The sequence below is a fragment of the Amblyomma mixtum genome, chromosome 8 (genome assembly GCF_055824585.1).
Source record: "Amblyomma mixtum isolate Tamu chromosome 8, ASM5582458v1, whole genome shotgun sequence".
Lineage (NCBI taxonomy): Eukaryota > Metazoa > Arthropoda > Arachnida > Ixodida > Ixodidae > Amblyomma > Amblyomma mixtum.
The window spans coordinates 50,087,563-50,114,075 of NC_143019.1; the positions used below are offsets into that span (position 1 = coordinate 50,087,563).

The 26,513-nt window shown below is 50.1% G+C and overlaps 2 protein-coding genes across 3 annotated transcripts in view; one reads left to right on the forward strand and one right to left on the reverse strand.

Annotated features, from left to right (window-relative positions):
* Window positions 1-6,233, forward strand: part of LOC149332357 (uncharacterized) — a 63,605-nt gene extending 57,372 nt beyond the window's left edge. For both annotated transcript variants that reach the window (XM_089557264.1, XM_089557266.1), the window contains one exon: window positions 5,412-6,233. In XM_089557264.1, coding sequence (XP_089413390.1) covers window positions 5,412-5,588 — 177 coding nt within the window. In that variant the 3' untranslated portion in view covers window positions 5,589-6,233. The remainder of the gene's footprint in view (window positions 1-5,411) is intronic.
* A 5,554-nt stretch (window positions 6,234-11,787) lies between these two features.
* On the reverse strand, window positions 11,788-19,041 carry LOC149332359 (uncharacterized). The gene is made up of 3 exons (XM_089555735.1): window positions 18,728-19,041; window positions 15,489-15,765; window positions 11,788-13,728 (listed from the first exon to the last, which is right to left on the reverse strand). The coding sequence occupies exons 1-3, from the start codon at window positions 19,005-19,007 to the stop codon at window positions 13,404-13,406; spliced, it is 882 nt and encodes a 293-aa protein (XP_089411861.1). The 5' UTR covers window positions 19,008-19,041; the 3' UTR covers window positions 11,788-13,403.
* Between the last annotated feature and the right edge of the window lie 7,472 nt (window positions 19,042-26,513).

Here is a 26,513-nt window from a genome sequence, read left to right on the forward strand (position 1 = left end):
ATACCCCCAAAGTGGGGTCTTTAAGGAGATAAAGTGAAGTGAAATGACCCCTGACGTTCACTTAAGGTTCGTTATATCCCGTCGCAGGAAAATTTTACCTCGTAAAAACGAGATGTATAGAATACATGGTCGTCAATGGGAGCTTCTTAAAACAGCGCAAAGGACACGCACGCAGACGGAAGGAACACACACAGCGCTGACTTGCAACTACGGTTATTATTGAAATTTACATTTTTTTTTCTAGCTGCTGTACTTATCTGATTACTTCCGCTCTTTCCGTGCCCAATGCGTACACTGTAGTACTTTTCATTTCCGTTATGCATTATCGTTTACTTTAAACCTATACCTTGTATTATTGTTTTCTATCACCTGCTTCTTTATTTATACTCTCTGGGGCTACGTTATTTTCCCGTGTTATACCTAGCCTGTTAATTGTTGCTTTGCTTGGTAATGATGTTCTTTATACGTGTTTTTTTATACTGACACCCCCCCCCCCCCCCCAACCACTATGTAATGCCCTCGAAGGAGGTCCTTTAGGGGTATGTTGAATAAATAAATAAATAAATACGCATGTCGAAATTCGCATGGCTTGATGCGCAAGAGGTCGCAAACTGATATAATGCGCAATGAAAAAATTCAGGGGGCACTTATGACTGTGTAAAGTGCGTAGAGGCGAAAGCGTTTTCTGCACCACCTGTGTGGCACTAGTGACGTCACCACTGGATGACCTTACATATTATTAATGACTAATTTCTAGGAAATGCCAAATTACTAATTAATAGCTAATTGCCGATTTATGACTATATGCTAATTAACTGCTAATTAATGACGCTTAAGCTTCGCCTTTAGGAGTGGAACGCGACAGCGTGTTGTAGCGCTGCCAGGGAGTCCACGGAACGCCACCACCCGTTCGGCGCGATGCGTTGCCCTTTGAACGCATGCTTTTTTGAGGAAAGGAAATGACGCAGTAATTCTCTGTCATCTCGGTGGGCACGTGAACCGCACCGTACAGGAAAGAAGTGGGAGTGAAAGAAGAAAGAGAAAGAGAGGCCGTAGTGAAGAAAGTGAAAATTGTATTTGAGGAAGGGAAATTGCGCAGTAACTGTCTGTCTCACATATCTCGATGGGCACCGGTCAACAGATTCCCAGGCCGCGTACCGCCACTACTTATAGGGCGTGGCGACGCCGGCAACACATCGTATACTCTTGCCACAGCCACCTCTCTCGACCGAACGGTTACTCTCTCGTGGGTCCCTGGGCATGCCTCGATCCCCGGTAATGAGCGCGTTCATGCGCTGGCCCGAGAACTCTCCTCCCGGACCCCGGATGATCAGGCACCCAACCCTGCGAAAGAGGCTACATCGGTCCTGTATACATATCATCAAATTACAACATTCTACAAACTCAGCCGCATGACACTGCCACCACCCCACAGTACCTTGTCGCCCTCATCCAGCGCCACATGGCGACAATTACACACAGGCTGTTTTATTTTCCCCCGCCGTCTCTCATGCTTTCACCCCACCTTTCATCCTGATTGTACCACCTGTGGCGTGCCCAGATCCACACTTTTCCACTACCTTTGGGAATGTCCTTCCCCAAAGGCAGTACCCCCCATCCCCAATCCCACTCATTCTTCCTGGGAGGCTGCTTTACGGACCGCTCAGCCCAGTGGCCAGAAATGGCTAGTGGATCGGGCTTTACGTGAAGCGCAAGCCCGTGGACTCCTGGACCAGTAGGGGACCACCCTGGAAGATTTTTTTGGTGTAATAAAGTTGTTTCCATCCATCCATCCGGTCAAAAGTGTCACACCTCTGCTGACAAGCTTCTGCTGACTGCCTTCTGTCGGCAACGATGAGGCATTAAAGGCTTTCGCCTTAAAAAAGGAAAAAGCTAATTGCGCATCGCGGGCTTTGCCATATGCGCCCGTTCTTTTCCTGATAAAGCAAGAGAAGTGGGGCTGACGCAAAGGTCACCCAAAGCTAAGCAATTTTGAGCTTAAATTATTTCCCTCGTGGTCAGACGTCTGCGTTGGTATCTTTTGGAGCTGTTTTAAGAAGCACGGACAGACAATCTTCAAGCCCACACATCTACCCTTGTAAGTCAACGGAAGCTCCCAAGGCTAATCGCTATTCATACTTCATATCTCTTACTTCGCCATACACGAAATTACGAGGTTCGACATGACTGCACCGATACTGCTTATTTTTAAGCATGAAATGCTTTTAGCTCCCGTTGTCGGCAGTATGGTGACGTCACGCCGAGACCGAGAGCCATCATCCGGGCACTGAAATCCAGTCATCCGGGCACTGAATTCCAGTCATCCGGGCACTGAAATCCACTCATCCGGGCTCTGAAACGAGAACATCCGGGTACCGTACGAGACAACGAGACTCTCTAAGCCCTCCTACGCGACCGGCATGCAAGCGCCGGTTGGTCTCCAAATGAGACAAAAAATAACTGCTGCCAGTGCCTTCTCAATGTTTATCAAGATATCAGTGGAGCTGTGGGTTTGATAATGCACGGAATTATAATTTCCGATTTCTAATAACGCGTGCATAAAGCACATAAATGCCACGTTACACTTCGTTGTCATACGTGATCCGGGGGAGAAGCGCTGCGTTCAAAGGGCAAGGCATCGCGCCGAACGGGTGGTGGCGTTCCTCCCTTCCTTTACGGTGCGGTTCGGGTGTCCACCGAGATGGCAGAGAATTACTGCGCCATTTCCTTTCCTGAAAAAACCTTGCGTTCAAATGGCAAGGCATTGCGCTGAACTGGTGGTGGCGTTCCTCCCTTCCTGTACGGTGCGGTTCGATTAGGCCGGTAAACATTTCATGCTTACTCTACTCTCGTTTACGGGAGAGGCAGAGATTTTTTTTTTGTGCCTGTTTAGCGTTTAGGACACATTCTTTCCGAACAACCCTGCTCCTTTAAGACAAGCAGAAATTAGCTGCACAGCTAGCTTTTTATCTCTCCCAATAAAATAAGTTTTTAAGGAAGTTCTAGCAACGACCTGTTTTGCCACGCGATACGATGCGTCGGAAGCCGTTGCAATTGGTCCTGAAATACAGCTCTTATTCAGCTCAGACACTTCTCTTTTGTTGTGATATTACATCACATTCAAAGGGACTGCAGCCGTGAAGAGGACAAAAATATGGCCTGTACAACGTGTGCTAAATGTTTATTGGTTTATTGGGGTTTAACGTCCCAAAGCAACTCAGGCTATGAGGGACGCCGTAGTGAAGGGCTCCGGAAATTTCGACCATTTGGGGTTCTTTAACGTGCACTGACATCGCACAGCACACGGGCCTCTAGAATTTCGCCTCCATCGAAATTCAGCCGCCGCGGCCGGGATCGAACCCGCGTCTTTCGGGTCAGCAGCCGAGCGCCGTAACCACTGAGCCACCGCGGCGGGGCGTGTGCTAAATGTGAAGAGGCAAGTAAGAGTGGAAGCAGGACGTAAATTATTTTTTTATTTGTGGTAAAATTCGTATTAAAATTTGTTTTCATACGCATACAGTTATATGCAGTTAGTTTGATTACCCTAATTAGAGTTCGAGTTATTAGCAATTTTGGCATTTTAATTCGGCCCTTCGCTACAAGCCATTGCCCAATAAATATTTATAAGTTAATTTAAATATGTACACAGCTGAATCACTCAAGGGACCCTTTGCGCGGCGATGCTCAGGCCTCAGTGAAAAATGCATTGGTAAAAAATGAGACAATGTTTGCAGCTTTCGTATACAGTGCGATTCTCTCCCACTTTCCTCCCTTCCCTTACGGCGCGGTTCGGGTGTCCACCGAGATATGTGAGACAGTTACTGCGCCATTTCCTTCCCTCAACAACCAATCTTTAAAACACGGCGTACAAATATATGCAGAATTGGTCTTTCTCTACTTTACACTCAAATATCCCTGGGAGTCCTCATACCACTCCTTATGCAGTGGCGCAGCGGTTACGCAATGCGCCACCGCCCTGCGATGGCAGTTGCTCCCAGCGGTGGAATTTGTACAGTCCAGTTTGCTCTCGAATATGACGTACAAAACGAGTTGGCTAGTAATGATTAGTAAATCAACTAATTAAATTTAATCCATAATTCAAAAGCCAGTAAATATAGCATCGCCGTGCAGCTGTATATACTGTTCTTTGGGCAACTGCAATAAGCTTCGTATATATCTATTCTATATAATAGATATATACGAAGCTTATTGCAGTTGCCCAAAGAAAACCAAGGAAAAAGCCCTCAAGGAAGAGACTATTTGTGAAACCACGAACAGAGATGAAACGGCATTATGTCTGTGCGTACGTATTGAGGCGCTGGAAATCGAGTCGCGTGAAAACGCTTGTAGTTTTGGTTGCGCGAAACAAGTTTTCACATGTTAAAATGGCAGCGATCAGAGAGCGGTTTCGAAATTATTTCGACCGCGTGAAGTGGAACGTCATTTCGAAGCTTCCCGCTTCGTTTTTCTGCCACGCGACTCTATAAAGAGCCATTTATTTTCTTCCTAATTTGGGATCGTTTTCAGCCTGCATATTTTGCAGAGCTGTAGTATGAAGTATCTTTGGCACGGAGAAGTATCTTTGGCACTAACATTTCCTCTTAAGTGCACTTCGCTACAATGTTTCAGTATCCATCCAGACGCCGTCAGGTCCCTGAAGTCCTAGAGAGAAAGCGCTTTTAGGACTAATGGCGGAAAGGCAGGTAAGGTGGTTAAAGGCCTGAAAGTTATGTTACACTAATTGAAGTGAGGTTGCATTTCTATGAAGGAATTGTTAGGGTGAATGAAAAATTATCTCAAGAACGATGGCTCCGCGCAAGCGCACACACACACACACAAACACACGCACACACACACTAACACACGCACACACACACACACACACTAACACACATACACACACACACACTAGCACACACACACGCACGTGCACACACACACTAACACGCACACACACACACACTCACGCACGCACACGTCGCCTCACGCCTCACTTTATCTTAAATCAAAATTAACAGACTAGGCTTAAGAGACCGTTAACAGACCGGAAGAAGGCAGAGTGGGTCAGAGATCAAGCACAGCTTAATGACATCCTATAGTCGAAATCAAGAGGAAGAAATGGGCTTGGGCAGGGCGCATGCAATGCGAAGGCAAGATAACCGCTTGTCCTTAAAAGAATCGGAGTGGATTACAAGAGAAGGCAAGCGTGGCAGGAGCGCGGTGCCAAGTTAGATGGATGGATGTGATTAAGAATGTGGGGCGCAGCTAGCGATATGCCTTAGTCCTGCGGTGCGCGTAGTCGGGCTGATGGCGATGATGAGGCTTGACCTGAACTTGCCTCTCCTGAGGTGCCATACGCCTTGACCCATAACGTGATGTAACGATATTTTCGCCCGTTTCCTTGCCTGCAGATGAACAAGTACATGGAACAAGCCTCGGACGGCTGGGCACTATACAACGTGGAGCTCGACGTGTACTGGGAATGCCAGAATCCAAAAAAACCCTACAGCCGTGTCAAGATTGCCTACGGCTTGGCCAAGTCACGGCTCGGCAGTGATTATAGGAGGGCTGGACACGTACGAGCATAAAATAATCGACTGCTGCTATCGCAACTGTCCCACCGTTCTTTTGCACACAAAGAAGACGCAGGAAATAATGAAGCGCACTGAAAAACTTCCTATCCAGGCTACGGAACGATGAAATCGTAAACCTATCACAAACGGATCAATTAGCACTGCTCCAATTGGTCGATATGTCCACCAGTCCGCGCCGACCAATAGGAGCGGGATTGTTTGACAGCTTTGTTACTGTTTTGAGATTGTAATCACGTAAATGAATTAATTTTCGTGACGATCAAGTTTTCGCATATCTCACGAATTGAGAACAACTTGCGAGAAACTGGACAGAAATTACAATGTCGACTTACCATTATTTGGGGAAAAAAAAAAAAAATCTCGGAGAAAACAATTGTTTCTGTCTTCAGTATATGTTTAATACAAATGGATGTTGCCATCTGAAATTCACGCTTACTCCCCGTCCACTCACTTTATCGACGTCCGCGCTATTTCGACGGTTTTTCGACATTTTTTTTCTCTAATCATCCTATCGATAATTTTTTTATTTGCGCAGATCCTCACATCATTCTCTTTCGATTACATGCACTCTTTTGATTCTACCTCTTCTGAGAACGTCACAACTGCTGCGGGCAGGTTTTGGTGACATGTCTGCACCACCAACACAGCCTAGAAAAGCCTTCACATTAGGAGTGAGTGAGTGAGTGAAGAAACTTTATTTCCGCCAGAAGAAGACCCGTGCCCCTCCGGGTCCGCACGCAGGCGTCCGGGGAGGGGCAGCGTCGCAGCTGGAAGACTAGCAACGGTATAGTCGCGCAGCTTCTGCTGCCAGGCGGGTAGCGTATCGTTGTATGCTAAGGTCGGCACTTCTGAGTATGGTCTCCCATTCCTCTGCATTATTGATTCTGCCATATCCTGGGGCACTGGGGCATCTCCATAGTATGTGTTCGAGTGTAGCGATATGCCCGCAGAACTCGCACACCTCCGCATCCTCCCTCGTGTCACCTCCTGTCCAGCTCCTCCAGAGCGGGGATGCGAAGTTTCTAGCTTGGAGTCTTCTCCAGTCATAGGCCTCAGCCGAGCTAAGCGATCTATCCGGAGGAGGATAGATCCTTTTGTTCTTTTTCTGAATGTCTGTGATGCTATTAAAGGTATTGGTTTCCTCTTTAGTGCTGAATTCGTATGAGGTGTCCACGGCTCCACGGGGTAAAGAGGAGCGGGCGAGCCTGTGGGCGGCCTCGTTTCCAACCAGACCCGAGTGGGCTGGGGTCCAGATAATTTGAATATTGTGGGCTGGGATAAAGTCTTTTAGATATTTAGCCGCCATTTCGTGGATGCGTCCCTTGCTGTAATTTCTAATTGCGGCTTTGCAGTCGCTTACTACGTATTTGGTACCTGGCTGAGTTAGAGCGATCGCTATTGCAACCTCCTCCGCCACAAGGGGTTTTAAGTCAAGGTGTCTTACAACGCGTAACGTTCTGCCTGAGTCCCCGACGGCTACGGAGACGGTGTCTCCTAGCGTGCCTACCGCGGCATCAGTGTAGGCCACGGTTCCCTGTGGCATCTTGCCTAGCTTAGCAGTCAGCTGTGCGACCCTGCTTTTCCTTCTGCCTTTGTCGTGGATGGGATGCATGTTTCTAGGTATGGGAGCGATAATAAGATGCTCTCTTATTTCTCTTCCCAGATCTGTTCTGGTGTTCACTGTGCTATCTACGGTTGCCCATTTCGCTAGCTGTAGGTATTTCCTTCCTGCGGGTGTGGATGTTAGCCTTTCGATTTGCGATGTTCTAACCGCTTCAGTCAGTTCTCTCCAATTGTTATGCAGGCCCATTTTCTCCAGTATATCATTGTACGTGGAAATGGGCAGCCCTAGCGCTCGTTTGACACATTTTCTGATGATTGTGTCTAATGCCTTTTCTTCGGTTTTGTTTATTTTCAGGAATGGGGTTGCGTAGCATATCCTGCTAACGATGAAGGCCTGCGTGAGTCTTAGTTTGCTGGACTCTGAGAGTCCTTCCCCCCTTCTAGATACCTTTCTGAAGGCTCTGACGACAAGTTCAGCTTGCGCTTTGAGCTTGTCTAGCGTACTTTTGTTTTTCCCTTTTCTGTTAATATACATGCCTAGGATTCTTATTTCCTCGACAATTGGTATCGTTCTATTTTCAAGTGTAACCTCGATTGCCGGTATCCTTTGACTGCGCTTGCTCATTGCTACAAATAGCTCCGACTTTTGCGGAGAGCAGCTGAGACCCACGCATTTCGCATGCTCGTTAATGATATCCGCTGCCTTCTGTAGCTTTTCTTTCATTTCTGATTCGCCTCCTTTGTTTAGCCAGACATTTACATCATCTGCGTAGAGGCTGATGTTTAAGCCTTCTATCTCTCTAAGCTTGCGGGGAAGGTCCCTCATTACCAGATTAAAGAGAAATGGGGAGAGGACAGCCCCTTGTGGGGTTCCTCTGCATCCCATGGGGAACTCATCGGATGTGATGCCCTGAAAAGTAATGATAGCCGTCCTGTCCCTAAGGAACGATCGGATGTAGTTATAGGTGTTTTTTCCTACAGCTATCTCATTAGGAAGGTCTAGAATTCCGATACCGGCTTCGTCTAATAAATTCAAACGTTAAAATTCAGGGGGCACTTTGACTGTCTAAAGTGCGTAGATGCGAAAGCGTTTTCCGCACCACTTTCAGTGCTTCTGTGGCACTGGTGGCGTCACATGTAATTGAGTACTAATTACTAAGTGATGACAAATCACTAATTAATGGTTAATTACTGATTAATACCTGAATACTAATTAACTGCTAATTAAGCTTAAGCTTAAGCTTCGCCTTTAGGAGTGGAACGCCACAGCGTGTTGTAGCGTTGCCAGGGAGTCCACGGAACGCCACCACCCGTTCGGCGCGATGCCTTGCCGTTTCAACGCAACGGTTTTTGAGGAAAGGAAATGGCGCAGTTAATCTCTGTCATCTCGGTGGACACCTGAACCGCACCGTAGAGGAACGGAGGAAGTGGGAGTGAAAGAAGAAAGACGAAGATGGCCCGTAATGAAGTAAATGAAAATTGTATTTGAGGAAAGAAAATTACGCAGTAACTGTCTCACATATCTCGGTGGACACCCGTCAAAATTCAGGGAGGGGGGGGGGGAGCACTTTTTTGACCTAAAGTGTGGTCACTGATGTGTGGTTAAGATGTTAAGCTTCGCCTCTAAGATTGGAACGCGAGAGCGTCTTGCAACGCTGCCAGGGAGTCCATAGAACGCCATCGCCCATTCGGTTCTACGCCTCGCTCGTCGGTAAATTTGTTTTTGAGGAAAGGAAATGTATCTGTCTCTCATTTGTCGGTGGACACCTAAACCTCACCGGAGGGGAATGGAGGAGGATAAGAGTGAGTGAAGACACCGTATTCACTAGACGCGCCTTTGTTCATTCCAAACCATCGAGCTGGCATGGCGGAGTGGATAGCATGCTCGTCTCGCACTCCGAAGACCGGGGTTCGATTCCCGAGCTCGACGAATTTCTTACTAGGTTTTATTTATTTATATGGCCTGACTAGAGAAGTTAATTAGGCTAATTGGGTATTTAAGCAATTAACTAAGCGCAGTCCCACTTACTTGGAGCATCACTATATGGTCCCTTCAATTGGTTGCATGGTTACTAGCCAAAGTACAATTGGCCCCGTTTAAAATTGGCGCACTGTGACGTCACGACCGTTTCGACCAACTGAAAAGCGTGACATTCTCTGTCGACAACTGCTGCTTACAACGATGAGACATTAAAGGCTTTCGCCTTAAAAGTTACTTTGTTTAATGTTGTGGCTAGCTAACGGAGTAAAGGACGCCGCGGACGGTGGCACTGTGTTAGCAACTGCTGTTTTCTTAAGCTGCAACCTGCTACAGCGTTGCTAACTCGCCCAAACTGCGACGTATACAACGCCATGAGTATTAAGGTGAAAGCCTTTAATGCCTCATCGTTGTCGACAGACGTCAGAGTGCGGGGATTCTAAGTAATGAGGCCACCCACGGATGCCAATAAAGACTGCAAGGGCCCCCTGAATTTTTTGGCTGCCATATGGCTCGTTCCAGGGAGTCCGGAACAGGGTGGGGGCCGTTAGGTGGGGGGGGGGGGGAGGGGAAAGGGCGGGGGGTGCGCGTCCCTCCTCACTCCAGATTTCTCCAGAGGGGGCAGTGCTCCCTCCCAGTCTCCAAATGCTTGCACTCAGATTTCAGATTTCTGGCAAACTCTTCCATTCAGCACGTTATTACTGTACGAATAAGTACGAATTAATGTAAAGAATAGTGTGGTTGAGCTAGTTGGCCTAGCCAGTCTTGGAGTCTCTCGTTTCAGTAACCTAGACCAATCAATGACCAAGAGAAGTCATTGATTGACTGACCCTTGTTCATGAGCATGAGTACCAGAATCGAAACGTGCTGCGCGATAACCTTTTTAATGCAGTCGAGCACTTTTAGCGTATCCACGTTTATAAAGCTGCCCATGTCAATATATCTTATATACATATACCTTTTGAACGGTACAGAATAAGGAAATATATGTTTAAAAATTGAATTACAACATAACATTGAAAAAAAAAACGAAGTCTTGACCTCCTCCCCCTTACCGCACTCAAAAAAAAAAACATTCCGGGGTCCCTAGCTCGCGTACACAGCGTTCGCACTTTAGACACCAAGCTCTGAACTCGTTCTTCCCGCACTGTCATTGTATCCAAGTCTATCAGCTGTTGAGGAGAATGGCACAACTTCGATACCAGGCCCCCCCAAAATATGGTAGAGTTTTAACGTAGTTAAACCGAGTAGGACGTATACGGCAGCCCTTGATTCAACACCGCCTCAAAGGTCAAGGACAAGGGTCAAAGGTTCAGGCTTCACACATACCTCGGGTTTTCCAGCTTTGACAGTGAGGTAGTGCTTCCGCACCAAAACAAAATGCGTCGCACGTTGTGCTCCATGCAGAGCCTGCTTTTTGAGCCGACGTTGACACCGCCTTCGCGTTCCGTCAATGAAGACGTGACGCATAAAGGGTGGCGGAAAGAGGGAAGACGATGAGGAAAGTACACTCTAAGCATATATGGGAGCACAAAGGGAGTAATCTGTCCTCTAGTGCGCGCTCTTTTAAGCGCAGGGTATATTAAGGCGAAAGCCTTTAATCCCTCATCGTTGTCGACAGAAGGCTGTCAGCAGAGGTGTCTAGCTTTTGACGGGTGTCCACCGAGATATGTGAGACAGATACTGCGCCATTTCCTTTCCTCAAAAAGCATGCGTTCAAAGGGCAAGGCTTCGCGCCGAACGGGTGGTGGCGTTCCGTGGACTCCCTGGCAGCGCTACAACACGCTGTCGCGTTCCACTTCTAAAGGCGAAGCTTGAGCGTCATTAATTAGCAGTTAATTCGCATTTAATCATTGATCAGTAATTAGTAATTAATTGGTAATTACTTGATAACTGGTCATTAATTATATGTGACGTCATCCAGCGGTGACATCACCAGTGCCACAGAGGCAGTCAAAGTGGTGCGGAAAACGCACTTCAGACCACGACCTCCTCTATAGAGGGGGTCGTGCTTCAGAAAGTCAAAGTGGCGCCCAAGCCCTGGTGTAGATTTTCAACTCAGAATGCGGAATACTTACGGTTGCCAACGGAAACAAATTGCCTGTTCAACACATGCGGAGATTCTGCAGAGAAGTTCTACGGAGATTTTAACGGAGGTTCCCATCTGCTCTACTTGCTCACCCCAAGACCTCCGGTGCTGCGTTTAGGAGCCTTCGTTCATTGCTAACTTCAAGTTACTATGTTCTGCGGTGGAACTGCGTCTACGTTCCCGTATATATAAGCATACCGTACATTTAGTGATCGAAATGTATACCGCCGGCGGCGACCTCGTGTGGAAACATGTTCCCCTCAGCTCGTCCCGTCCGGCCTCGGAGATATTCCCGCTTACCGTGGGCGATCATTCGCTCGTAAACGTGCTGGTGAGTCGGACATCCTCGATTCCTCAGTGTATTTTGTTGCTAGCTGGCGTTATTGTTGTTATAGCAATAAATGCCTTGTTTGTGTCAGCCAGTGTGTCGTTCCTTTGTTCCCTCAGAGCAAGGCCCGCCGTGGTCGGCGTGCGCTCGGTAGCGCTCACGACCACGGGGGGGGGGGGGGGGGGGGGGGGGGGGGGGGGGGGGTCTGCGCGGTTTTGAACTATGTCAGCCGCGGTTAAACGGGGAGAACGTATTTATCTCCCCATTTAAAACCCCACACGTGACAGCGGGGGTGTTGCTCCGGATTACCCGTCACGTTACGCGTCAGGTTTAGCTGTACAGCGGAAGACTTCGACATTCCTTACACGCAGTTGGCTATTTGACACACTCTGTGCCTATCGCAGTAACCCTATGTGCAAATATTGGAGCCAGAAATAAGCTGTGCAATATCAGACCGGCCGCAATTTCCATAACCGCGGGCTCCAGCGATACCCTTGGTCATCTCACTAACAGTAGAGGCATACGCACTCAAACACACCTAAAACAACCTTACACACAACTTAGAGAAGATTTTACCTGTATTCCAGCGACCTACCCTATTCTTTACAGCCTATCCTCCAATCCCGAGTCCATCGCAAAATCCAAACCAATGCCCTCGTAACTCCGCTCAACTTTTCGTTTTCCACATCCGAACTGTCCTCTCATGCCCTTATGTCCCTCCCTCTACATGAATTCTGCACACTGTCTTTTCCTCTGTCCCGCACGCTGGAGTCTTCTTCACCGCAGGACAAACGGCAGCCTTGATATGACAGGCCGCCGAACTATCTGGATGCTTGTGTCCTAAATAAAGTTGCTTATGTTGTTACTACTACTCCTACTACTTCTACTATACCCTGTGTCATGTTATACATGCCTGCAGCGTGGGCTTTCTCCTGCGGTCATCATTCGGTCGCATGCGGGCATGCTGCAGTGCGGGCGCTTCAAGTGACATGCAAAACAGCGTTGATGAGCGCCTGTAACGAGCCGTTCTCAAAAGAAAAACCAATCTCCGTAGCTTCAAATTCTTGGTAGGCCTCGAGAACGTTCCCGCGTCTCGTTTCCAAGAAGAAAAAAAGAGCGAAACGCTGAGGCAGCGTATGAGTATCGAGCGTTAGCAATGTCGAAATAATATTGCGTCATTCACCATCTTCGTTACATCCGCTAGACATTTTTGGTTATACCCGGATATCTACTTCCTCGATGCCAACGTATACAGCGCAAGAAGACAAATCGTTTGACACCACATCGAATGTACTACGTCAGTTAGTTTGGCCGTAACGGACGTTTAAAGATTCAAGAAGTCACGGTTTGGAGAGCCAAAGGTCGTCGGTGCGAATCCCTATGATAATAAGCTATGCTTTGATTCGGCTAGTAACCTTATGCTCCGTAACACGCTGAATCGTTTGACACTACTCCGAACATTCTACGCCAATTAGGTGGTCCGCAATCTGTGTACCAATGGCACCACCCACTGGTGCCCCTTGATTGACCTTGTGTTTCTTACTAACGCGACTTTGAATAATGCGAGTATTGCAGCTAACGCTCTGAAACGGATGGCACAGTGAGGAGTCATCAGTCACAGGAGCACTGCCCCACAGACTTCCAGTGGCCAGTCACCGGTCGTGGTGTCTTCCATCTCGAGTCACGGTTAGGTTGTTCACGGCCTCTTCCCGCATGTAGACGTCACATGCGTGGAACCTAACACGCACACGAGACGCACAAAACTGGATCTCGTGTTACCACTCCGTGTCCTGTTGAGTGTAAAGCGAGTAGACCCAGCGGGTCCATCGTCGTCATCGTCCGCGACTTCGGCTACGGCGGAGGGGCGGTAATGGGCTCGACCACTCCGTAGCCGCTGGAGCCCCAGACGATTGGAGGACGTGACTGCTGCTGCTGCTGTCCGGCAATGCTGGAGAGGAGCCCCATGAGCGACACTGGTCTGGCGCCTGCTGAACCCAGCTGCTGCTTCTGCTGGCGGCGCAGGAAGTAGTCGACGGCGCCTTGCATGGTCTGCAGCAGGCCCAGGAAGCAGCCGTCGTACTGGCGGCCGCAGTCGGCGCTCGGATCGCGGCCGTAGCGTGCCGCCAACTGCAGTGGAGACATGCGCGTCCCGTCGGCGTCGCCAGGCCGGAAGGGTCTGCGGAGACGCGAGACACGGCGACGTGCACACCATGACGTGTCGCATCGCTAAAGGGGGCAATTCGGCTGAACTGGCGTTTGTTGATTAGTCGGATACAACTCAACCAACAGCGAAACGGCAAATACCCCTCAAAGGAGGTCGTTCAGTCAATGGCGCCGACCGATTCTCATGTCGTGGTGGTTACCACCACCCTTGGACCTGTCAGCGTGACACCGAAGGGGGTGGTATATATACGAAAGGGGATTAACCACGGTTTAATCAAAATAAACGTACGTCTTGAAAATCGATCAGCGCCATTGGGTGAAGGACCCTCTTGGAGAGGCATCCGCCACTTTTTTCTCTTGAGTTGTACCCGACTCTCAGCTTTGACGTCACAACTAGCGCACTGAATCAAGGAACCAGAACCAGCACAAAATTATCAGGGGGACGAGAGGAATAAGCTCCATTCCTCTAACCTGCCTTCCTACGTGCTGTACCGTCAAAGATTTATCTTGACTGCCTACTATCCAAGAAATAAGAAAGAGCACATTAAACACAAAGCTCTGTCCTCTGCGTTCCGTCTCCTTGCGCACACGTACACGAGCGATATGAAACAATGTTCAGTTCGCGTTCAGGATCCTATTCACAATTATACAGCGACAGATGAGGGAATTTCTGCGGAGGAAAACAGCCTTCCTCCCCCCCACATACACACACTCACCGTTTTGCCCTTATTTCAGCTTTTATCGCTTCCCCATTTCACCTCTTCCGTTCCACGCCATGCGGCGCGGTTGAAGTATATATCCACCCCGATTAACGCAGTTACCCAGCAAACCAAAAACCTCTAAGAGACGTCTAGCTAGACGTCTCTGAGAGGTTATTGGTTTGCTGGGTACTGTCCCCCGCAAAACAGGTAATTGGCCCAACATTGCAAACGGATGTTTTCACTCCAGTCCTTCGTAGGACCGACCTTTCTGAATACGTTTTCAATATTGATCCGATTATCTGTGCTGCTTGGGGCGCTATTCGTTTCTTCATAACCTCCGTACTTCTCCCTCAAAATGTTGCCCAGGAGGGCTGGAAGCTTTGCTGTACTTGCAATGACACTATATAATTGAATACCGCCAGCCACACCCCGGCCCAACGAGTTTATGGTTTACGGGGCTTTAACGTCCCAAAGCGATTCACGCTATGAGGGACGCCGTAGTGAAGGGTTCCGGAAATTTCTATCACCTGGGATTCTTAAACGTGAACTTTAAAATTTCGACCGCCTCGGTCGAATTCCGGCGCCAGCTGATCGGTCAGGCCTGGAGGGCCGTATTCGCCGATGGTTTCCCGGGCCTGGGCGAACCACCCGCGCAATTACTTTACAGTAATAAAGTTTATTCCCTCTCTCTTTTTCGGTCGAATTTCGATGGACGCGAAATGTTAGGGGCCCGTGTATACACAGTGAATCGCGCAGTATACTGCGCGATTCACTGCACGCCAGGTGATCGAAATTTACGGTTTGATTTATGAGGTTTAACTTCCCAAAGCGACTCAGGCTATGAAATTTCCGGAGCCCTTCACTACGGCGTCCCTCATAGTCTGAGTCGCATTGGGACGTTAAACCCTCATAAAACCATAAATTCGTTGGACCGGGGTGCGGCTGGCGGTAAACAACTATATATGGTGTCATTTCTTTGCCTCGAATAGAGAAAGTGTTCCTTCTCGGCAGACGATGCGAATGATTCCCTGGAAGGAAGGATTCCCTGGATGGAATGATTCCCTGGACTCACGGGAAGAAGAACTGCAGCGCGATGCCGATGAGCCCGTAGCGGCCCGGCTTGTTGTGCGCCTCGCAGACGGTCCTCTTGAGGCACTCCTGGGCGTCCATGCGGGGCACCAGGTTGGGCATCTTGCCGGCCACGTCCAGCAGGATGCGGTGGCTCTTGTCCAGCACCGTCTGCACCAGCTTCAGCGCCACGCTGTCCCCGCGGTCGCTGCGAGCGCTGGCGGCGAACCCGCAGGCATCCAACGGGAGACCCAGGCTGTTGGTACCGACCACCGTCGACGCTGCGCCAGCCACGCAAGGCCGAGGGGGAGAGGCGATAACAAAGTATGTTAAACTGGAGTGATGAATTTTGTGGAATTCATCCTGCCTACAGACAGAACAGACAGACATACCCCACACCTCACAAAGCAGAAGGCAGAAGAACACACCCTTCGCCGACTACAAACAGACACTCTCGTAACTCTACTTAAACCCCACCAATGGTACCCCTCACTCTACAAACCGGAGTGCCCACACTGTGGAGAAATAGCGACAGCTTTTCACATGGTGTGGACATGCCAATTCAATCCTGCCATAGACAGGCTTCCGAATCCCAATTTGGAGCAGTGGGAGGCCATTCTGCACAGCGAGGACCCCGACCAGCAACGAGGACTGGTTCTCAGGACCCGCGCTACGGCGCAGGCCAGTGGCCTGCCGGAATTGGCGGACCACCCAAGGCTCCAGTAATTTCCATTATAATAAAATTTTCAGTCAATCAATCAATGGCTGTGGTTTTTTATGACATTTAAAACTTCTTCAACTTCGGGGCGAGTATACAAAGAAGCGGGTGGGGTTTAGTGAGCTGTAGTTCGTCCACCATATACGGCGGTTTCGAGCGGCGATTTTGTAGAGTGACTATGATGATGATTTGATTATGTTAGTTAGTTAGTTATATGGAGTTTATGGCGCATAAGCAACTGTGGCTATCATGCGCCAAACACAAGGTTAGATGATGTTATATTGAAGTGTATAGATGTTACATTATATTAGATTTAAAACATTGGCTTTCTTTAGAAACTTACAAACAAGCGAAAACTCGACGAGTGTTTGCTCGCCTAAAAGCAATGCGGGATGAAATGGAATGTGTTCATTGTAAAATTGTTGTGGCTAGTTTACACAGCTGTTCAACAAGGCAACGTGCATAAACTCAAAGGGGACAACTTCGACGCTTACCGCAGGCGAGCTACAGAGTTGAGCACCCATCGCGGCTGCATCATATTTGGGTCCCGAGTTGTGATGCCGAGAGAACTACGCGCACAAGCTATGTCTCTCATGCACGCCGGACATCGGGGCATCGTTGCAATGAAAAAGTGTGCCAGAAGCTACATGTGGTGGCCTGGCATTGACAACGACATCGAAACAGTGGTGCGAGAATGCAAGCCTTGCCAGAGCAGCCGGAGCGCCCCGCCGAAAGCTCCTGTCCCAGAATGGGAAAAGCCAGACACACCATGGCACACACTGCACATTGATTTTGCAGGACCAATTGAGGGCTGCACTTTCCTTGTGGTCGTAGATGCCTACACAAAGTGGCTTGAGATAAGGCAAATGGGACAGACGACTTCGGCAGCAGTCATTGACAACCTCCGATCACTATTTGCAACGTTCGGCCTGCCACGCAAGGTAGTGTCGGACAACGGAACACCGTTTGTGTCTGCGGAGATCCTCAAGTTTTATCGCGACAACGGGATCTCATCAGTTACATCGGCCCCCTACCACCCAGCGACAAACGGACAAGCCGAGCGCTACGTAGCCGAGCTAAAACGCGCCCTTGAAAGAGATCAGACAGGCTCGCTGCAGCGCCGCCTTGCGCGCTTTCTCTTCAAGCAGCACACGACGGTTCAGAGCACAACAGGCGAGACCCCCTCGAAAATGATGTTCGAGCGTGAAATGCGAACCCAGCTCACAGCCATCCTCCCCGAGCCAAAGGCAGAGACGTTCCGGGAAGAAAAAGCAATTCCGCGCTGCGGCACGCTTAATGAGGGGCAGCGCGTCCTCGCCCGACAGTTTCTGAAAAAGCCACGCTGGGAGGAAGCTACAATTGTCAGACGCATAGGCCTGCGCTCTTGGCTCGTCAACATACATGGCACAGTAGCACGCCGACATCTCAACCAGCTGCGTAGATTTACGACGCCGTCTGAGAGCTGTCCGCCAGCGGAGAGAACACGTGCACCATCTTCCCACATAGCCTGGCACCTCTTCCCGGAAGAAGAGACTTCGCCCAGGACAGACCTAGGAGACACAGCGAACAACAGCCAGCCTACAAGTGTTTCTCCCCCGAGCGCACAAAGCCAGCGCGCCTCCACGCGTGAGCGCCGACCCCCTGCACGATACCAGGCAACTTTCTAAGGGGGAAGGAAGTGTTGTGTCCCCTTATTGCTTTTGTGTGTGTGCGCCCCCGCACCCTCCTCCTAACGACCACTCGCATCCTCCTCCTAACGACCACTCGCATCCTCCTCCTAACGACCACTTGCCCCTCGTCGCACGCTGTCGCCAGATGCCCCCCCATGGTGCGCCCCCGCATCCTCCTCCTGTTTTGGGAAGCCACTCCCTCCCGTGGACGCTTCTCCGCTCCCTCCTTTCTTCGGGCGACCAGTTCGGCTCCTGCCTCGGTCGACGCTGGTCGCACCCTCATCGGCTTTAAATAAACGAAGTCTTAAAGTACCGTGTGCGTCTTTCGCTGCATTCAACACAGCGACCGGACACGACAAAAATACACTAAAAAATTTTTTTTAGGTTCTTCGAGATGCGAACAAGAAAATAAAATGTGATTAACTGTGAGCTCCTCACCACACATTTCACACACAGGTTTGTCTTTTTTGGTTGATAAGAAGCTATGGGTGACGTGTGACCTATGCGTAAACGACATAAAATTTCTTCGATAAAACGCTCTTTATGGCGGCATGATTTCCATTCTTTTAAAATGGGCTTTACAGTATGCAGCTTGTTGTTTCCTTCATTTTCCCAAGAAGCTTGCCATTTGGCTCTTAGTTTGCTACGTGCTAACTTCATGTAATCCCTAGGAGGCAAACTCACATGTTTTATTTCCATGGTTCTGGCATGTGCAGCACACTTTATGTTTTTACTTCCCTAATTTTCGTCTTGGTCTGCACTCTGTGCTTTGTCTGTCTGCCGTGACTGTGATTTAGACTGCGATGTCTCCTTTCGCTAAAAGGGAAAGAACACGGCGAGAGGAACTGCACGTACCAGGCGCCTTGTCTGGTCCAACCCTTCGACGATATCTGCCACGACGGCCTTTCTCGCGCGCCCTGAAGAACGACGCCCGCGGCTTCTTGCGCGCCGTCGAAGGCACGTCCTCCGGGAGCGCCAGGGATTCCGGGCACGGCAGTTCTCCCAGAAGACCCGCGCTGAACGCAGTGAGTAGAGCCGCCCTGCTCGGGAGGTCCAACTTGGACAGCGCGGCCGCCGCGTCCGCGTAGACAGTGGACGCCGCGCGGGGAGCAAGGGCGAAGTGCTTGCTCGTCATCTTTGGAGGATCGAGGCTGGGGACATCGCCTCCGAGGTCATCCGCACGCTTGCGTATGATCTCGGAGGCCATGCTGGGAATCAATTCATTTCTGATTCCGCCGCTTGACGACGACAGCGTATAGATATCGGCGCCGAGGAACTGTGGAGAGTGGCGTGAGACTCGCGGGGTGTCCAGGTAGTTGATTCCGGTTTTTGGCTGTTGACCCAGTGCGGCTGGAAACAGAGGCGGTAAATTGGTTTTTGACGAAAGGAAATGGCGCAGTATCTGTCTCACATATCTCGGCGGACACCTGAAACGCGCCGTAAGGGAAGGCAGGAAGGTGGGTGTGAAAGAAGAAAGGGAGAAAGTGGTGCCGTAGTGGAGGTCTTCGGAATAATTTCGACCACGTTAAAGATCCCCAGGTGGTCGAAATTATTCGTGAGACCTCCACTACGGCATGCTACGGGATGCTTGCCAGGTGTGTGGCGAGGTACAGTTTTAAAGAGACCGTCAGGATATGGCGAAACATTCAAGCCCGCACACTGACAAACCCGGCTCGACACAACAGGATTTGGCCCACACAATACCCAACAAAGGCCTGCGGGGAAATTTCCGACACCCGCCACATGGCTTGGAACTGTCCCGAGACACGTATAAATCGTACAGTTTACAGGAACTCAGTGGGAGGCGAATCTGGATCACAGAGTTCAGCGCCAGCTGATCGGTCAGGCCTGGAGGGTCGTATTCGCCAATAGTTTCCCGGACCTGAGTGAACCATCCAAGTAATTACTTTATATTGATAAAGTTTAATCTCACTCTTTCTCTCCCTGTCTCTTGCATCCCGCACACTTCACTGCTCAGTCTTTTATGCAAGAACAGGCAACCTGACATTGTTCCACAGAGCACCTAAAAACTGCTGCCGCCTCACGCTTAGGCCGTTGCAAACACGAGACCACATTATGAGCCATTGCGTTTGGTTGACACCATTCCTATAGCCCCTCACGACGCAGCCTCACGACATCGCTCGCCAATACCTGCAAGAAAGGATTTCCAACTATATCCCCGGTAGTAGCTCTTTTGACGTAGCCCAGTTAGCTGACGCATGCCACGTGTGGCTTCGACAGAGCGCGGAAGCTCGAGCGCAATCAGCGCACACAGCGACGTCTATCAAATCGCGTCATTCGCTGGCATACATACCACGTGACCTTCTCTGGCCCGCCTCGGCTGAAGCAGCGAAGCTTTTAGAAAGTCTAAAAGCTAATATGGATATTACTAATGACCAGCTATAAATAACAAATTGATAACAGGCACATATACCTATAATAGTTAAAAAGTTATCTGTTAAAATTTAGTTAATCACTTTACTATAGTCTGATAGAACTCGTCTGCAGTGAAGCTCCCGCCATATTTAGGACCGCCGAACACAATTGCCCGTGATAAAAAGTGGACCGGTGTTAAAGTTTTTCTTGTTACCTAAACGAAGTGGTAATCATGAGGCAAAACTACATGCTCAAGAATTTTGACGCCTCTGGCTAGTTTGGTAAAGTCAAACATTAAAAAGCCGATTTTATTCACTTTTTGTAATTGGTCGGCGGAATAATACGGGGCGTCGCGTACCGCGGTCAGTGTTACCAACTGCTCTCTATTTAAGTTATAACATGATTCGCCTCTTGTTCAGAATTAATGGCGGGTTTCCCGAAACGCCTGGCATATTCTATGGATTTCAACCTTCAATAAATTAGTTTTGATTGCCCGTGTTCGTGTTTTCTGTCGACATGGCATTAGCGCTAAATGAAATCAATATAATGCCCGACTACTAAACATACGAGCCGTTAAAAACTTATCAACAACGCTGCACAGATAATGCGAACTCAGTATCGGCAAAATGACAGCATGCTGGTAGGACTCAGCGCTAATCACCGTATCGCCCTTATCTCGAATCTCTTTCGTAGCCAAGCGGCGATCCCTGATACATTTGTGCAGTAAAAGTGAAAACTGCTGTGTTTTAAGAACGCTCCAAGATGGCCGTAAGAAAAGCATTTCCGCACTGTTATCGATTACGTCTCTCTGCTTTCTTTTCTGTGCTGCCCAGGGCGTGATTCAGCTTTATTTTTAGTTTGGCCTGGTAAATCTTGAAACTCTATTAAAACTCGTGAAGATTCCCCTGTTCCTCCCAATGGACGTTAAAACTCCCATAGACGTCCTGCGGACGTATAGGACGTCTTTAAGATGTCTAGAATGTCTAAAAGACGTCCAGGGGAGTTTCAGTGTCCAAGGTCACATGACCTCTCTCGACCAATCATTAATTTAACTACACTCTAAGCAGACGAGAGTAAAAAGGGAGTAAGCTGCCCTCTAGGATGTGCGCTTGAAGACAGCTTACACCCATATATTCCTGTTCAGAGTGTACCACCAGTGGGCAGACTGTCAGCTGCAAAGGTGGGCAGCAAGTTGTGATGACGTCACATGGGCAGCTGAACTCTCTCGCCTAATCATGGAATTTCGTGACAGCGAAGCCGGAAACCTTTTGTGAGACGACAACCTAAATGATATCGCGTTAATATATTACTTAACCACGCGCTGTTCGCTGAGGCTTTTGGAAGGATGTCACGTGGGTTTAAACTGAATGTGTAGTGCGTCGTAAGGTTCTTAGCAGCGTGCTTTTCACTGATACGCAAAACTCCTCATTCTCCGCACAGCAACAACAGCGACAACATTAACGACCGGTGAGTAGAAATTTTCGCATCTGACTCTTTTCGGGCATTATCTTCCGAACCTTAGCTTCAGCGCCAGAATCCACATTAGTCAGCTAAAATAGGTAACTGTTGTGTATCGTGGTGCTGCCGCTCCAATTGTGTATCACACTACTGCCGCTCCAAACGCCGCTTCCCGTATAGTGCTTTCTGTCTGGCCTGAGCATCGTATTTCGCTCAACACCTCATCCCCGCGTCTCTGCGGCTCTTCGGTCCTGGCACGTACCATATGCATGTACGAAGCTACACGCGGACACTGAACTCTCTGCACTCTCTCTCTCTATCCCGACTGTCTGCCCCGCTTGTACGCTTTCGCTCAATAAACAGTTTTGACTCAGACTCCGACTGGAGAACACATCACTGGCGACGAGGATGGGATCGCCGTGATCCCCAGCGCGCAATTGCAGTCAATACTGACCGCCTCAGGCAAAGCTCCTGGATCCGCTCCAGCCCTTCACGGCCGTCGACATGGCAGCGCTTCTGCCTTCGGCCACGATCGGAGAATTCTCGCCCGCCGAGCCTTCCTCCTGGCCAGTCTACTTAGAACGCCTCGAGTTCTACTTTCAAGCCCACGACATCCAGTCCGATGAGAAGAAACGGGCTTTTCTCTGCAGCGTATGCGGCGTCGACGCGTATACTCTGCTGCGCTCGCTCTGCGCACCCAAGGCACCTTCGGAGGTTCCCTTCTCAGAAATCGTTTCCTTGCTCGACACCCACTTCATCGGGCAACCTTCCGTCACCATGGGACGCTTCAACAAGCGAGACCAGCAACCTGGTGAATCGGTGCCGGAATATCTCGCCGCTCTTTGACTGTTAGCTCGCCACTGCGAGTTCGGGGATTGGCTGGATCGGCTTCTTTGCGACCGCCTAGTCTGTGGCCTGCGTGAAGAGCCTATCCAAAGACGTCTCCTGGCTGAACCGGACCTCAAGCTGTCGAAGGCCATCCTACTGGCACGTGCTGCGGAAGAAGCAGCAGCCAAGACAGAAGAGGTTCGCCGCTCAAGGGTCCCCTCAGAAACGCATCAATTGCAACGGAACCCCAAGCGCCCGGACGGCAAGCCCGCCCATCCTCCGCGTCATCAATGTTGGCGTTGCACCGGCGAGCATGACGCTCGTACTTGCTCCTATCATTCCGCCATCTGTCGCTACTGCGGCAACAAAGGGCACCTGGAGAAGGCCTGCAGGAAGAAGGCAGCAAAAGAAAAAACTTCCAAGCCTGGTCAACACCGAAAGGAGTTTTCTCGCAAAAACAAGTACTCTCGTGGACGCAACCATCAAATTTTGCAATCAGCTGATCCAGCTCAAGACGTAAACTCTACGGCTTCAGTCAGCTTTCATCGGGAAATTCAAGACCGCAAGTCTACGAGTGGTGCCAACACCATCACTTCTCCAGCGGTCTGCGCGGACGTCCTGATAAACAGTAGGCCTCTGACCATGGAGGTTGACTCCGGGGCCGCCTGCACCATCATCAGCGAGAGGACCATGGAGAAACTTCGGTTCTCAAGGCAAGACCTAAGGCCATCCTCTCTACAGCTGCGCTCCTACACAAGGGAAAGCTTGGAGATTCTGGGATCATTGGAAGTTGCCGTCTCATACAGAACGAAGAGCACTCGACTTCAACTTCTCGTTGTCCGAGGGAATGGCACCAGCCTGTTGGGGAGAGACTGGTTTTCTGCGTTGGGAATATCGCTCTGCGGAATAAACCACGCATCTCAAATCGAAGTTCCGCTAACTTTGCTGAAGGCCGTCTCTGAATACCCAGAAGTCTTCGCTGAAGGACTAGGCAAAAGCAAGGGACCGTCCGTTCGTATCGAGCTCAAGGCTGAAATCGCTCCCATCTTCAGGAAAGCACGTCAAGTTACGGTGGCTCTACTGCCCAAGGTAGACGAAGCCATCGACGTTCTTGTACAGGAAGGCGTCTACCAGCCTGTGCGATCCTCCCGATGGGCGACACAGGCTGTGTGGTGATTACAAAAGCACCGTTAACCAAGCAATCAAGATGGAAACATATCCTCTTCCAACCATCGATCAGCTTTTTTCAAACCTTGCGGGGTGCACTGTATTCTCACAACTAGACCTCAATCAAGCCTATCAGCAGCTTGCCGTGGACAGTGACACAGCCGATCTGCTAACAGTCAATACGCACCGGGGACTGTTCAAAGTTACTCGCCTGCCGTTCGGAGTGTCGTCCGCCGTAGCCGTATTTCAGCGCCACATGGAAGAGCTCCTCTCGGGACTACCTGGGGTACACGTGTGCCTGGACGATATTATAGTGGGAGGTCAAGATGCCTACGAGCACAACAAACACCTGCGAGATGTGCTGAAACGCATAAGTGACGACAACATTCGTCTGAGCCGAGAGAAATGCACCTTCGGCATGCCGGAAGTAACCTTCCTTGGATACCGCATTGACGCTGCCGGTATTCATCCGACCGAAGAAAAGGTCGAAGCTCTTAAAGAAGCTCCCAGTCCAAGGAACAAGCAGCAACTTCAGTCTTTTCTCGGACTGCTCAACTTCTACAACAGATTCTTGCACGGTGCAGCTCACGCCCTCGAGCCTCTATACCGTCTGCTTGCAAAGGATCAGACGTGGAGATGGCGCAAAGAAGAAGCCGACGCTTTCAAGCACGCCAAGGAACTTATACAGACATCCGATGTCTTAGTCCACTACGACGTTCACAAGCCACTCACGCTTGCCTGCGATGCGTCTGCCTACGGCATTGGATTTGTCCTTAGTCACGAAGACTCTACCGGACACGAATCTCCAATTGCATTCGGTTCCCGTACTTTGAGCTCGACCGAAAGGAACTACTCTCAGACAGACCGAGAAGCTCTGGCTGTCGTTTCCGGTGTCAAGAAGTTCCACCAATATCTATATGGCAGACACTTCAAGGTCTATACTGACCACAAGCCGTTGCTGGGCCTGCTGCATCACAGTCGTCCAATACCTAGCGCACTTTCACCGAGGATGCTTCGATGGAATTTACTCCTCGCACAGTACGACTATGAGCTGATCTACCGACCGGGACGTCAAATGGGCAATGCTGATTCACTCAGCCGCCTGCCGCTGCCCTCCACAAATGCCGAAAGTCCCATCATGACAGATGTCCTGCTGCTCGAAAATCCCCCAGAAGCCTTTGCAGATGCATCCAAGATTTCTCAGCTGACAAGGAGGGACCGTGTGTTGTCGCGAGTACTCAAGTGGATTCGTACCGGATGGCCAGCAAAGGTAGAGGACCAGTTCCAACCTTACTTCGTGCGCCGCGACGAACTCTCCGCTTATTGTGATTGCATTCTGTGGGGCTCCCGAGTCGTGATTCCACCGCAACTCCGCATGGAAGTGCTTGAGCTACTTCACTCATCACACCCAGGAATCGTTCGCATGAAGGGACTCGCGCGAGGTTACGTCTGGTGGCCGAAACTCGACAGCGATGTGGAGAACACCGTCCGTGCGTGTGAGACCTGCCAAGAATCCAGGAATTCTCCACCCCGCGCTGCAGTCCATCCCTGGGAGCAGACTACGAGACCGTGGTCTAGGCTGCACGTGGACTTCGCTGGACCAGTCCAAGGCAAGACATTTCTTATCGTCGTGGACTCGTTCTCAAAATGTCTAGAGGTCGTTGTGGTGAGGACAACTTCAGCTGCACTTGTTGTCCGAGAACTCAGACGGCTGTTCGCCATACACGGACTTCCCGACGTCGTCGTATCTGACAACGGTTCTGCATTCACATCAGCTGAATTCAGGCAGTTCCTCGCCAGGAACAACGTTCGTCAAGCTTTAGTCGCACCCTACCACCCGTCTTCTAACGGACAGGCCGAACGCTTCGTTCAGGAAACGAAGACAGCTCTTAAGCGACTGAAAGGGGGCGACATCGAACTTCAGCTCAGTCGTTTCCTGTTCCAGCAGCACTTGCTGCCCTGCACGACTACAGGAAGAAGCCCGGCGGAGCTACTGTTCTCACGTCAGCTAAAGTCCGCCCTAGACTACTTGCACCCTGATTCTCAGGAAGGCAACTTGCGACGCGACCAGTTGTCGCGGAAGCTCCGCGCTGCACCAACCCGCAAGTTTGAGCCTGGTGACTCAGTCTTTGCTAGAAATTTTTCGCCACATGGGTCTCGGTGGCTTCCCGCGATCATCCGCTCCTGCAAAGGACCTGTGTCCTATGAAGTCGAACTCCTGGACGGTACGTCCTGGCGTAGGCACGTCGACCACCTTAGAAAGAGGGACTATAACCTACCCGATCTTCCTCACCGTGCACCTGAACTCGAAATGCCTGAGCCGCATTCAGAGTCAGAAGACCAGGACGAACAACCCGCTAGAACTTCGGCCGAGCCAGACGCCGACTCACCAGAACCCGGGCACAGCCGCTCCAGCTCAGAGAACGCGGATACCTCCGACAGAATTCCTCCGGCGACCGGCACCGTTCCTCGACGCTCCGCCCGAGAGAGGAAGTTTCCTTCTCACCTCCGAGACTACTACGTCTAAGGGGGGAGGAGTGTTGTGTATCGTGGTGCTGCCGCTCCAATTGTGTATCACACTACTGCCGCTCCAAACGCCGCTTCCCGTATAGTGCTTTCTGTCTAGCCTGAGCATCGTATTTCGCTCAACACCTCATCCCCGCGTCTCCGCGGCTCTTCGGTCCTGGCACGCACCATATGCATGTACGAAGCTACACGCGGACACTGAACTCTCTGCACTCTCTCTCTCTATCCCGACTGTCTGCCCCGCTTGTACGCTTTCGCTCAATAAACAGTTTTGCCTCAGACTCCG

Coding starts and splice junctions, on each gene's coding strand:
- LOC149332359 (XM_089555735.1), bottom strand. CDS start 19,007: ATGACGAGCAAGCACTTCGCCCTTGCTCCCCGCGCGGCGTCCACTGTC. Junction 15,766..18,727: donor TGGACCAGACAAGGCGCCTG/GTACGTGCAGTT, acceptor TGGCTGGCGCAG/CGTCGACGGTGGTCGGTACC. Junction 13,729..15,488: donor GCGCTGCAGTTCTTCTTCCC/GTGAGTCCAGGG, acceptor GCGTCTCCGCAG/ACCCTTCCGGCCTGGCGACG.